Source organism: Mesoplodon mirus (assembly GCF_964341445.2).
Source record: "Mesoplodon mirus genome assembly, chromosome: 13".
Taxonomy (NCBI): domain Eukaryota; kingdom Metazoa; phylum Chordata; class Mammalia; order Artiodactyla; family Ziphiidae; genus Mesoplodon; species Mesoplodon mirus.
In genome coordinates this window covers 23206511-23220987 of record NC_138989.1, presented here as the reverse complement: position 1 = coordinate 23220987, position 14477 = coordinate 23206511, and the positions used below count along the sequence as shown (strand labels likewise).

The following is a 14477-nucleotide window of genomic DNA, read 5'->3' as shown; positions in this document are numbered from 1 at the left end:
CACAGGGCGGGCGCTCCCGCAGCCCATTGCTTGTGGCGCCAGCGGGGGGAGGAGTCAGCTTCCAGGGCGCTCTCTTGGGTTTCCAGGCCCCGTGTGGTCTCTCGTGGTGGCCATCCTGGCCTTTCCCCATTGCTCCCACCTGTCATCATCGTGCTCCTGCTATCATGGAGCCATCTTTAGCTGCCTCTCTTCTGGAAATTGGTGGGAGGGTCAGAGGAGGGGCTTCTGGTGGAAACCTTGAACCATAGCAAGCCGGCTCCATTCTGGGGCATTGCCCAGCCGCACTGTGGCTTAGCCCCACTCCTGGCATGGGGGTGTCACCAGGATTGGGCCAGGTGCAGCCTCACCTCAACTTAGGGAAATGGGGCAGCTCATGATTCTTTTCTCCCCTCCCCTCCACAGCCTGACCATTTTGTGCAGGACCCTGCAGTGCTGCGGGAAAAAGCAGAAGCCAGGCGCATGGCCTTCCTGGCCAGGAAGGGGTGAGCATTTAAGAGGCTGTGTTGGTGGGAGGGGGAAGCCCAGCCAACCACACAGGAAGCCCACACACAAACCCCAAGTGCTTTACATGTGTTAATTTAGTTCTGGCAACAGACCTATGAAGTAGCTACTATTACCATTACCCTCATTTTACAGATGAGGAAACTGAGGCCCAGACATGTTAAGTAACCCGCCAAAGGTCACACAGCTGGTAGGTGGCGGAGCAGAGACTGAGTCCAGGTGGCCTATCTCTGGGGTCCACACTTGTAACCATTACTTGATAGATACTACAAGGGGATTATCACCCAGTGTGGGAGCATGATGTGTCCACGGCTCGCTGGTGTCAGGCAGAGTGTAAAATGTGGGAGAGCCCAGACAGACAGACAAGCGCATATCCTTTATGGCCAAGAGAGGCATGTTAGGGATGGGGCATGTGAGCTGGGCCCTTAAAGGTGGAAAGTGTGCAAAGGAGTTTGTCATGTGAGGGGAAAAAGGCAAGAAAGCTCAGGGTGGTCAGGGAGGGGGTCTTCGAAGGGGAGCTGGGAACAGGTAACCAGAGACTCCTCTAATTCACCCCGTTGTCTTCCTGGGGGTGGGGTGCGGTCCAGAGGGGCCAAGGACCTGCCCCAGGTCCCTCTTCCACTTAAAGCCAAGCCAGGGGTTTCAAGCCCAGTCCCCCATCCTCGCCCTGGGACTCCCACAGCCCTGCCCACTGGGTGCAGGGGGCCTAACCAAGTGGGGAAGATATTGGATCTCATTCTGAAGGCAGCCGGGAGCCACAGAAGGTCATTGAGCAGAGAGCAGAGTGACTCTGACCTCTGATCCATCGCAGCCCCCTGAGCACAGAGCTCTGGGTAAACCCAGCAGCTGATGTGGTCTGAAGAGGCCCAAGGTCATATCTGAGTGCACTTGGTCTTGGGAGGCCACCAAGCAAGGCCCTGGGGTGTAGAACTGGAGTCCTACCTCATCTGTATCACGTGGCCCTGGGTGGAGAAGAGAGGGGCTCATCCCCAGGCCCTTGTCCTCTCTGCACTGTGGGCTTCGTTCAGCCCACTAGCTGGTCCACCCTCAGAGCTTAGCCAGAGGCCCATCGGGAGGCAGGGCTCAGAGGAGAGTAAACAGAGGGCACGGCGCTGGCCGGAGCCCCCGCAGCCCTGCCCCTGCCGGGTTCCATTTCTCCTCCCCCTGGAAGCTGGGACGGGTATCCTGGCCCAAGCTTTGTGTCCTCTCCCAGGGTCCTCCGAGGAAGGCAAAGGGCTCTTCCCATCAGGGCCTCCTCCTTTGGCTGATGGGTTCTTGTGGGGGCGGGTTGTTCCTCCCTCAGGTACCGGCATGACAGCTCGATGGCAGTGGCTGGCAGCCCCCGGGGCCACGGGCAGAGCCGAGAGACAACACAGGAACGCAGGAAGAAGGAATCCAGCAAGGCCACACGAGCCAACCACAACCGGAGAGCCATGACCGACCGCAAAAGAAGCAAAGGCATGATTCCATCCTGAGGCCGCTGCACCAGGGCCAGCCGGACCTGCCAGGCTGAGGTACCATAGCCTGGGGCCTCCTCGCCAGTTGGCCCCCTGCCAGGCCCCAAGTTCAAGTCCACCCCTCGACAGCCTCAGCTTCGCAGCCCCTGAGAAGGCCACCTCGTCGTCTGCCAGCCAGCCGTGAGCGCCATCCTGCAGAACACACAGTGCCTTATCCACAGCAGAGGAACCGAGCGGCCAGCGCACAGGTGCAAGGGACGGGGTTGGAACCCCAAGGCCAGCCCCCAAACCTCGTGCAGCTGGACACCACGTCCCTTTCTCCCTGGACGGCAGGAAACCTGTGTATTCAAAAACAAAAAAAACCACAAAAAACCCCTGCGAATAAAGTTTTGACCCTTTCAAGAAATGATCCATGCCGGGCCTGTGACCCGCTCCCCCTGTGTCCCAGTGCTTCGATGACAGCCGCCGTCAGGAGAGGAGGGCGGCAGGGCGGTGCTCTTTTCATCAGCCTTTCATGCTTGCCTCTCGTTTTCACCCCTCCTGATCTCGCTCTGCCTCACTGTGTGGCCCAGAGAACATCACTCCCTTCTCTGAGCCTCCGGTCCCTGCCTGCAGAAGCAGGGGCTGAGCGTGTGAGGCCCTGCAGTCCTTTCTGTGAGCTCGTTCAGTCCCCATGACCGCCACCCTAGGAGGTAGGTAGGTACGATTTTCAGCCCCATAGTGCAGATGAAGGAGGCCAGGCACTGAGAACTGCAGGTGGCTGTCCGCCCACAGCCAGGAGGTGGGAGAACAGGGATTGGACACCCAGTCTGACCCCTGGCCTTTTCAGGGACCTGGGCCCCCACAGGTGGTGTCGTCTCCATCTCATAACTGCCCAAGGATGGTCGGCCAGTGGCCGAACCAAAACCAGAACTCGGTGCCTCCTGGTTGCACAGACGTTCCATTAAATCCTCCAAAATCAAGGGGTCGGAGACAGGAAGTAACAAGTGATGATGTCACTACCAAGTCCTGTTGAAGCGAGTGGGACTTGGGCCTTGTTCCTCAAAGCCCCCTCCCAGGCATGGCCAACCAGCTCCTAGCATGGCCGCAGCTGCCAAACATCCTGATTCTTGGGCCGCCCAGAATGTGGCTGATCGGTGGCGGATCAGCAGCAGGGCATTTGCTGGACTGACCCCCCAGCCAGCCTGGCCCGGAGACCATCAGTGGAAGCCAGGGCGCCTGCCCAGCTGGACCTTGACAAATCAGCCTAGATGCTAGTGCACTTTATTTGCATGTGGTTAGGATGAGCGTCTGAAGCAGCGAGGCAGACAGGCACTTGATGAATTGGTTTTGTTAGGTCAGACTGCACAAGTGGAAATCAATAGCAATTCCTCTGTCGCACCAGTTCTCTCGGTGTGTTTGAGATGCAGAGTAGATATGGGGGTGGTGTCCTCCCCTCACGCTGTCAAATTAGCTGAGATCAGGCCCAGGGACAGCTGTCCTGACAGGCAGCAGGAAGACTCTTTCCTCCTGGAGGCATTTGCCAGGGACCCAGCTCAGTGGCAGGCCCATTTTTTTTCTCTGAGCTGCTTAAGCCCAGCCCTTGGCCCTGGAGCGAAGTAAGGTGGGTTGGGTGGCGCTCCTGGGCTTTACCTGCCTTACCTGTTACTGTTTATACAGCCTCTCACACCTTCACTTGTCATCTCTACCTCCTGACCACCTGGAGTTCAGGCTTCAAGTTAGCGTCCTGGTTTAAAGGATTTGAGAAGACGGGGGATTTTTGAAATTTTCCAGAATGTAGTGCCAGGTCCAACTTAGTCTCCCTTGAAGAATCATCTCAAGGTGATTTTCCATTTCAGATCATGAGGGCATCCTTTCGGGCTTGCTTTGGAAACAGCTCGGGTCATCCAGAATAGTGCTGGCAGACGTTCCCCTTCACCTCTTGGGGCCTCGGTTTTCCTACATATGAAGTGGGTACATTGGACCAGATGAATGGTTTCCACTTGGTGCCAATTAGATCCACCGAGGAGGCCCCAGGGTTTAAGATGGGCAGCATTATAAGTGAAGTGGAGAGGAGGCTCTGAACCCTGCCCACTCACTCACTGGGCCCTACCACCCCCACGACTGCTCCTAAGCAGGAATTTTCTAAGTGCCTTCTCTGTACCCTGGCAGAGAACATGACTATCACAGGCATTTCCCAGGAAGCTTTTAAGACCTTGTGCCTCCAAGAGGACTTAAGATTTGAGTGTCTTTGTCTCCAGTCCATGATTGGCAGTGACGGTGGACATGTCAGTTTGAACAGTGCACCTGTGCCTCTGTGAGGTGGGTGGGCAGAGCCATTCAAAGGGGCCCCGGCAGCCCAGGGAGGGCAAGTAACATGCCTGGAGCCCATGGATACAGATCCTTTCTGAGTGGCCCTCTGAGATGGCTAGGTGCAGTTTGGAAGAGTAAATACTTGGCAAGAACCTGCCTGTCCCAGCCACACCAGTAGCTTGGGTTAAATAATACAGGGAGAGAAACAAACAAACAATAAAAGTTAAACCCACCAAAAATGCAGGGGGGTGTTGTGTAGCCCTTTAACATGATGTCAAGGAATACTTGGTAGCAACATGAGAAACTAAATATTCAAGAATTTGAAAAAAAATTAAGAATAAATGTGAAAGCAGAATACATGGTAATGCACCATGATTGTGAAAATGTTAGAAAAAATTTTTTTTTGCATTTTTCCAAGTCTGGAAGGGAATGTGCATAACTGAAAATGATGATAAGAGCATGGATGACGATGGTGGTGAGACCACAATTATTTGTAATTAGAATAAAAAGCACTTACTGTGGCCAGAGTTTCTGCCTGGCTCATTCCTTGCATTATCTTGTTTAATCCTCACACAGGTACAGATGAGAAGACCGAGGTACAGAGAGGGTAGGTGGCCTGTCCAAGGTCACACATTTAGCAAGTGACTGAGGGAGGATTTGGTCCCAGGATTGTCTCCTAAAGCCGACTCTTAACCCCGAAGCCACCTACCATTCATTTCCCCCACACCCACATCCTCTTTACTACTGTTCTTACAAAGAAAGAAAAATACAAGTAGCAGCTGCAGAACAAGAGGATGGGAAATGCCATTTCAGCAGACCAAGCTGATGGGACTTTGATTTCATGTATGTTGGACTGTTTGATATTGTCCCCCAGATCTCAGATGCTCTGAGTTTCATTTTTAAACTTCCTATTTCCAAATTCATGTATCCTTTCCTCTGTGTGTCCAGTCTGCCATTAAGCCCACTGAATGATTCTTCATTTTTGTGTCCAGTCTCTCTAAGGCTGGAGGCTAAGATGGGGCTAGCAGAGGCTGGGGAGCACTGAGACCTGGGAGGGGGCCAGGAGGTGGGAAAGTCAAGGGATCCAGGGTGAATGTGGAAGGGGGGGCAGAGGAGAGGGAATGCAGGGTTAGGCTGCAGTCTAGAGGTCAAGCAGGCTAAGACAATGGGGCTCACTGCCTAGCTTTGCCAGGAAGTCGTGGGGAGATAGCCAGTGGGAAGAATGGGAAATGAGGAAGAGGAGGCAGGAGAGTGGGCCCACCTAAGAAGGAACTTGACATCAAAGAGAAGGAAGAGGGGGCTCAGAGGTGAGGAGGGAGTGTTGGCATCCAGAGCAGGTTTATGGGATCTTTAGAAGGAGCGGGGGAGGTGCCTAGGGGACCCACTTTGGGGACGCTAGTCCCTAGGGAGGGGAAGGGTGGAGCCAGAGCCCCCGTGGAGCTCTCAGATCAGCCCAGTGGAGCGAGGGGCAGCCTGGCATCAGCTCTTACCTAGATCTCTGTGTCGGGGCAGCAGGGAGGGGCCTTGACCTCAGCCAGAAGCTATTGCAATTCTGCAGGCTGAACCGAGATGAAAAATTCAGTCTAAAGGTTACCATCTCCAGCCCTATGTGTGTGTGTGATGAGGGGTGGAGGGATTGTAAAATGAGCATTAAATTCCAACTTCACATCATACTAGAAATTCTCTTCCAACAATCGATAATCACCAAGAGAATTTTACACAGACTGGCAGAACTGGAGAGCCTTAAAGGGCGTTTAGTCCAGAGTTTTTCAACCTATTTAAAACCCCTAACCTGCCCCAATCTCAGGCCCTGGGATTTCGGATTCCACCTCCTCCCCTGGGGATGGGGAAGTTTGCCCTGCTTAAGAATTCACTGGGCTCCTGGGGGTCTCTCCCAGCCCTGGAGGTGGTGTGGACCTTCACTTGCCTTGGTCTGAATTACAAAAACAATGGGTCCTTAATTCTAGTTCTCCACATATGAAATTATGACATTGAATATGCTTTGTCTGGCTGCATGAGCCTACCCTCAGCAATCTGACATGTCCCTTAAATGCTCTGCCATCCCGAGGGGGTAATTATGGTTTTCTCCTCCTTAAAGTGGTTTTCATAGAAGATCCTGGCAGAAAAAGAGCCTCCAGCAGGATGAGCACCAATCATTCCTGTACACTTAGGATTTTATTTACAGAGATTACACGCAGGCACCCACCCTGTCTCCCATCTCATGGTCTGATCTACTTAGCGTTCTTTCCCATGCACATTCTCAGGCCTCACGTGTCCATCCTTTTTATTTTTAATTTGCTCATAAAGGTGGCCAGGGGTGGTGAAAAAAAGCACTGGATGGAGGGTCAGGAGGCTGGGGCCCAGGTTCTAGACTTCAATAAGCTGTGTGACCTTATGTCAGTCACTCGGACTCTCTGGGCCTTGATTTCTTCTTGTGCGAAACAGGGATGATCATTTTCTAAGCCCTCTTGCCTCGTGGGGACCAGTAACTGTGAGGGTCAGATGAGGTCACAACTGGGGGACACTCTGAGAGCAGTGAACTTGTTCAGTCGGGAAAGAAGAAAACTGGTGGGCAGCCCTCTGCACTTGTCCAGCCCTGCATTACTCTGGTCTCTTTTAATCACCCTGCCGCAAACCTCTTTGCACAAATCACCTGTTATTTCCAGGGGGGGCATATTTCTAAATGTGGGATTCTGGGGTCCCAGGGCCATGAACAGTTTTAGAGCTGCCTCTATCTGTATTTTTGCTGACAGCTCCCACCAGGAGGACAGAATCGGGGATGGCTTTTACCTCTGTGGGCAAGTTCTGTCATGAAACAGCCTTCCCCACAGGCCCCTGACTCTAGGGAGCCTCGGGAACAGTCGAGCTGAGACCCCTTTGGATGGGAGTTTGATGAGTGGCAGGTGAGGCTGCCATCTGTTCCTGTGACAGGCTCTCCAGGTCCACATGATGATGGGCAGAGCCCCGCCCCCAGGTCCAGTCAGCCTCTGTCACAGGAGAGGAGCAACAGGTGAGGACCAGCTGGGTGACCTGCTAAAGGGGATGCATGTGGCTTGTTACACCTGGGAAACCAGACTCCCCCGCTCGGGAGGGGTGCGCACAAAAAGGCATTGGTTCCTCCCCGAGAGTCGTAACTCAGAGTAATGTGCAATGGCCAGGCCAGAACTTTTCCTTGGGGATCTGGGGCTTCTGAAGGGCCAGTGGCCTATTTCGCTTTTGCCATTCAGAGCAGGGGCCAGGCTCTGGGGTCAGAAGCCAGCTGGCCTCAGCCCCTGTCTGTCTGTGTGACTCTGAGCAAGGTGGCCTCACCTCTCCGAGCCACAGTTGTCTTGTCTGTAAATTGGAGATGCTGGCAGGATGGCTGGGATAAGGCGTGTACAGTCGTGGCCTGCTGTGAGGTGGCCAGTGAACTCGCAGGGCCCTGCTCACAGGAACCCAGGTGAGTGGTGGCGGGTGCCTCCCACCAATGCTCCAGCCAGCTTTCTGGGCACCCCACGTCTCACCCCCTCAGCACAGCTGCCCTGACTCCTCCAGGGCAGTCTTCCCAGAGGCCTCTGGGCTCAGGATGACCTAGACACACAGGAGCCAGAGAGAGAAGAGGACAGGCGCAAGTCAGCCTGGTAAGTGTGTGCTGGGTGCCCTGGGAGCCCAGAGGAGGTGCCCAGGGGACTGTAAACTACCTCACTGAATCCTTGAAACAAAGCCAGTGATAGGTGTGATTATAAGCCCCATTTAGCAGGTTAGTCGCTTGATCGTGGCTAAGTCAGGATTCAAACCCAGGTTTGCCAGCCTCCAAAGTCCCTATTTTCGGCCTCTTGGTTTTCCTACCTCTCTATAGCTTGGCACTTGAACGGGAAGCCACAATACTCTACAGGCGGTTGGCTTAGCATGAAAAAGAGGACCTATCACCTCCTTCGTTCTAAACACCATACTTCTGATGATACCACCTCTCTAACAGAGTCATTCCATTGACAGAGGGGCAGGGGAAAGGAGAGGAGAGTAGAAAGCCGGGCAGGACCTATTTTCCAAATCCCCACTCTGCCACAGTCTCCCCTGTCTGCCAGTGGAAGGAAAGGATAATCATTGGAGGGCGCAGTTTGAAGGAGGGGTTTCATAAGGAAAGCTTAGTGAACCAAGGAGACAAAGCATCTCGTGGAATTTCAGCCCCAGGGCAGGAAGTGGCTTCTCTGTTGGAAGCCTATACAGGAGGGAGACAGAAGTCTGCTTCGACATCAGGAAGGAAGGAAGATGGACGGAAGCAGAGGACCCTGTTACACAGTGAAAGGTGTGGGGAAAAGATAAGGTCTGCCTGAGGAAGACACGAGGCTGCTGGGTTTACAACAGTGTTAGAGACACCGAAAACAAGATTGTCAAGGGACACCGAGGGGAACACAAGAAAGCGATCCGTCCTCAGAGGGATGGAAAGGAGGTAGGGAACATGGTTTTAAAGCAGCTGGGACAACGGCAGTGTCGGGGAGGGGCACTTGGATGACTCAGCGGTACAGTCATCCCCAAAGCTCTCAGCCATCATTTTGTGGACTGAATATGCTAATTAGGCACAGGTCCCTAGAGACTGTGCAGGGAGCAACCCCCCACCATTAACTTGCTGGCTGCAGCAATGTTACAAAACTACCCCTGACAGGCCTGTGCTAAGCACATCACAGGCCTTATCCCGCATGTCTTCCCAAGCACCTTGTGAGGTCTCATCATCGTTATCCCATTTTCCACATGAGGAAACTGAGGCTCACAGAGGAGAAGCAACCCGCCCAAAGTCTCCTGGCTGTAGAGGCGCAGAGCCGGAATTCAAACTCGGGCATGTTCTGCTTCCATAATCCATGTGTTTTTGTTGTTGGTGGTGGTGGTCATACCGCGCAGCTCACGGGATCTTGGTTCCCCGACGAGGGATTGAACCCACGCCCTCGGCAGTGAAAGCGCAAAGTCCTGGTTAGGACTACACCGCCAGGGAATCCCCATAATCCATGTTTAAGCACAAGATGAGACAGCAAAGGGCCCTTTTTGGAAGGTGTATTAAGTGAGGTTTGAGGTAGCCTGGATCTTAAATGTCAGGCTGAGAAATTTGAACTTGATCTTATAGGTAGTGGGGAGCTATTAAAGGCGTTTGAGCAGGGGAGTTGACCTGGCAGCCTTCTGAGGGTTCAGTGGAGAAGAAGGGTCCAGAGCAGTCGAGGAAGTTTCCATGTAGGAGTCCTGAAGGCAGGATAAGCCAGGAGCAGCAGGAAGGGAGTCAGCACCCTTGTACTCACAGACTGTCCATGGAAGAGCTCCCAGCCAACGCTCTCTGCATTCCATCATTGCCCTGTCCTTGATGCCGGCTGGAGCCTGCCCTTGGCTTTCAGTCTGTGCATAAATCCAAGCATATCAGGCCAAGGCCTCAGTGAAAAGGGAAAAATGATTTTTACACGGTGTGGTGGATATAAGCTCCGGAGCCAACTGCCCTGTTTTTGAACCTCTGCTCCACTCTCACTAGCTGTGTTACCCTAGGCAAGACACTTAACCTCTCTGAGCCTCATTTTCCACCTGTAAAATGGGGTGGAGAGCAGTGCGCACCTCGGATTGAGGATCCAGTGATATACAGGGCGTGTTAATGGCATGGGGCCCAGGCCTGGTCCTGGGTGAATGCCTGGAAAAGGCAGCTTTGCACGCGCGCGCGCGTGTGTGTGTGTGTGTGTGTGTGTGTGTGTGTGTGATCTTCTGAGTGGGCCAATGCCCGCCCCTGGTACAGAGTGTTCATCCTTTCCTAACACTCAAGAAGCTGCCATTACCTCCATCTTGCCTGGGGAATTTGTATTCCCTCCAACTTTGCACATTGCTCAGACATCTATTTTATTTGTTTGTTTGTTTGTTTGTTTTTTACATCTTTATTGGAGTATAATCACTTTACAATGTTGTGTTAGTTTCTACTGTATAACAAAGTGAATCAGCTATATGTATACATATATCCCCACATCCCCTCATTCTTGCGTCTCCCTCCCACCCTCCCTATCCCACACCTCTAGGTGGTCACAAGGCACGGAGCTGATCTCCCCTCCCCGTGCAATACAGCTGCTTCCCACTAGCTGTTTTACATTTGGTAGTGTATGTAGGTCCATGCCACTCTCTCACTTCGTCCCAGCTTACCCTTCCCCTCCCCGTGTCCTCAAGTCCATTCTCTACGTGCTCAGATATTTTAAATTCATTGATTTCTGTCCCTTCCTCAGAAGACTTCAAGCTCATCTGTAGGACAGTCCGTGTTCCTTGTTGTTGGAAGGGCTGGCTGCATCACGGGATGGAATCTATTTCTTTTTAGTAACTTACATTGGCCCCCCTCTACCTTCTTACAAAAGCAGTAGCATGCTTGGTGTGGGTCACACAAATAGCAAAGAAAGAAAAACCAGCAGAAATAATCGCTGTTAGGATTTTAGTTCTCATCCTTCTAGCATTATTTTAGAAAAAGGGATATAAACATTGGTTTTCTACAAAAATGAGATCATTCGACACATGCTGTTCTCACCATTTTTTCAGTTAATAAGACATTGTGAACATTTTTCCAGTTCTCATCTGCATCCTTTAACAGGCAAATGCATGTCTAGTTATCTTTATTTTGCAAATTGGATCTTGCAGAGCCCCAAGGAGTGGATGCAGGTATATACGGCCCAAGGCCTCCATTAAGACAGCATTTACATCTGGCTTCTCCCTCTGGTGGCCCTATTTCCTATCCTTCCTTTGTCAAACTGAAGGATATTAACCCCAAGGGCACTCCTTAATAAACCTCCTGCACCCTAACTTCCAGCCCAGAGTCTGCTTCCCAGGGAACCCAGCCTGTGATAGGTGGCATTCTTGTGTTTACCGTGGACTAGCCTAGAATGCTCTGAGGGCTGGGCCTTCCTTCTTTCTTTGAGCTGCCGGGACAAATTGGACTCCATCCAGAGCTGAAAAGTTTTGAGCCTTGGCAGGCTGCCCTGGAGTGCCAGAAGTTTCCAGGGTGGCCCCTAGCTGGGTTAATTAAGCAGACAGCTGGGTGAGGATTTACTGTAAGTAATCTTTACTCCCCTTGACACCCCTCCAAGGTGACATCTCCAGAAATAATAAGAATCATAGCTGTCATTGTGAATATCACGGTGAGTATTTTACAGATGAGGAAACCAACTCAGAGAGGGTAAGTAACTTGGCTGAGTTTACACAGCTAGTGAGTGGTGGGGCTTTAATTCTAACTCAGGACTGTCCATTCTAAAATTAGTGCTCTTCGGCAAAGGAAACCATAAACAAGACCAAAAGACAACCCTCAGAATGGGAGAAAATATTTGCAAATGAAGCAACTGACAAAGGATTAATCTCCAAAATTTATAAGCAGCTCATGCAGCTCAATAACAAAAAAACAAACAACCCGATCCAAAAATGGGCAGAAGACCTAAATAGACATTTCTCCACAGAAGATATACAGACTGTCAACAAACACATGATAGGATGCTCAACATCACTAATCATTAGAGAAATGCAAATCAAAACTACAATGAGATATCATCTCACACCAGTCAGAATGGCCATTATCAAAAAATCTAGAAACAATAAATGCTGGAGAGGGTGTGGAAAAAAGGGAACACTCTTGCACTGCTGGTGGGAATGTGAATTGGTACAGCCACTATGGAGAACGGTATGGAGGTTCCTTAAAAAACTACAAATAGAACTACCATATGACCCAGCAATCCCACTACTGGGCATATACCCTGAGAAAACCATAATTCAAAAAGAGTCATGTACCAAAATGTTCATAGCAGCCCTATTTACAATAGCCCAGAGATGGAAACAACCTAAGTGTCCATCATTGGATGAATGGATAAAGAAGATGTGGCACATATATACAATGGAATATTACTCAGCCATAAAAAGAAACGAAATTGAGCTATTTGTAATGAGGTGGATGGACCTAGAGTCTGTCATACAGAGTGAAGTAAGTCAGAAAGAGAAAGACAAATACTGTATGCTGACACATATTTATGGAATTTAAGAAAAAAAATGTCATGAAGAACACAGGGGTAAGACAGGAATAAAGACACAGACCTACTAGAGAATGGACTTGAGGATATGGGGAGGGGGAAGGGTAAGCTGTGACAAAGCGAAAGAGAGGCATGGACATATATACACTACCAAACGTAAGGTAGATAGCTAGTGGGAAGCAGCCGCATAGCACAGGGAGATCAGCTCGGTGCCTGGAGGGGTGGGATAGGGAGGGTGGGAGGGAGACGCAAAAGGGAGGGGATATGGGAACATATGTATATGTATAACTGATTAAATTTGTTATAAAAAAATAAATAAAAATAAATAAAAATAAAAATAATAAAATAAATTAAAAAATAAAATTAGTGCTCTTTACACTTCACTAGAGCTATTCAGTAGGAATAATATCAATAATATGACCTTTTGGATTGTTGTTATTGGTCAAATTAAATGACATGTGAACTGCTGAGCACTGAGTACAATGCCTGGCTCATAGTAAATGGTTGATAAATGTAAATCATTAATCAGAACCCCACCCCCACCCCAGGGGCTTCCCTTTCTTCTTAGAATGAAATCCAGGACTTCCCTGGTGGCGCAGTGGTTAAGAACCCGCTTGCCAATGCAAGGGACATGGGTTCAAGCCCTGGTCCGGGAAGATTCCACATGCCGCGGAGCAACTAAGCCTGTGTTCCACAACTACTGAGCCTGTGCTCTTGAGCCCGCAAGCCTAGAGCCCATGCTCCACAACAAGAGAAGCCATGTCAATGAGAAGCCCGTGCACTGCAACGAAGAGTAGTCCCCGCTCGCCGCACCTAGAGAAAGCCCGCGTGCACCAACAAAGACCCAACGCAGCCAAAAATAAACAAATAAATAAATTTATTAAAGAAACAAACAAAAAAGAATGAAATCCAAACTCTTTTAGTGTGGCCTACAAGGCCACACAGCATCTGACCCTGTCATTCCCTCTCTTCCTTCAGTACAGTGACTAAACCAAACTCACATCTACCTCAGGGCCTTCGCACTTGCTGTTCTCATTTACTGGAATGCTCTTACTCTGGGTCTTTACCTGACTGATATTTCTATTCAAATCGCAGCTCAAATGTCATCTCCATAGAGAAGACTTCCTTGACCATTTAATGTTGCTCTTCAAACCTGAGTCACTCCCTATATGTTACCCAGTTTTATTTTCTTCATAGCCCTTAACATGAGCTATAATTCTTATTTACTTTCTTGTTTACTGTCTGTCTCACCTTAAGCTCCAAGAGGGTAAAGGTCTTTCTGGTTCTCCACTATTTGCCCAAGGTCTAGGACAGTGCCAGGAAGAATAGGCACTCAACAGAGATGTATTGGTTGAATGAATGAATGAATGGTTTCTACCAGTTTGAAGAGATGTTTCTGAATACAAGAGAGAAGCTAGAGGAATAGGACATTAGCATAAAACTCTTTGCCCAGAGAGCAGTCCTACTTGCTCAGAGCTATACCAGATGCTAACTTCTGAAGACAATTTCAGAGACCTTCTGGAATTTGCTTTATGAGGCACCTAAGCAATTAGCTTTTCCTGACACCTGTGCAAGGGAACCAGGTGCAGAGTCCTTGGGGCTTTCTAACTGTAAAGACAGCTCTTGTCTCCAGAACATGCCTCCAGCTGAGCTTGGGACAGAGGTGAATTTTTTTTCCAGCAATAAACAGCTTCTCTGTGTCAGTCTGAGGAGGGTGCTAATCCTCACTTCCCCCACCTTTGGGCAGACCCACCCAGCCCTGGGTAGGTCCAGCTCCCATTTGGCAGTGCCAATCAAGGACAAGTGCCCACTGGGACCTCAGGAAGAGGAGCCCTGGGCCACCCAGCAGCCGGGTTCCAGGCCTGGAGCCAGGGCTGGGGGCTCACATTTTTCATCTTTCTGTGATCAAGCTCTCTCGTCCTTTTACTTATACCCCCACATTATGAAGAGCGTACATGCTTGATGCAGAAAACTTAGAACTCATGGGGAAATACAATGGAAAAGAAAATAGTTCAGCCAGTTCACCACGGTGAACAATTCGGTGTGAGCATTTCCTCTTTTTTTTGGCCACACCTCACTGCTTGAGGGATCTTAGTTCCTCGACCAGGGATTGAACCCAGGCCCACGGCAGTGAAAGCGCTGAGTCTTAAAAAATGTATCATGCTTGGGCTTCCCTGGTGGCGTAGTGGTTAAGAATCTGCCTGCCAATGAAGGGGACACGGGTTCGAGCCTT

At 50.6% G+C, this 14477-nt stretch overlaps 1 protein-coding gene across 6 annotated transcripts in view; it reads left to right on the top strand.

The window, feature by feature from the left end:
- ASCC2 (activating signal cointegrator 1 complex subunit 2) overlaps positions 1-2364 on the top strand; it is a 39987-nt gene extending 37623 nt beyond the window's left edge. For all 6 annotated transcript variants that reach the window (XM_082640644.1, XM_082640643.1, XM_082640641.1 and 3 more), the window contains 2 exons: positions 403-482; positions 1805-2364. In XM_082640644.1, the coding sequence (XP_082496770.1) occupies positions 403-482; positions 1805-1976 (252 nt within the window). In that variant the 3' untranslated portion in view covers positions 1977-2364. The remainder of the gene's footprint in view (positions 1-402; positions 483-1804) is intronic.
- The last annotated feature ends 12113 nt before the right edge of the window (positions 2365-14477 follow it).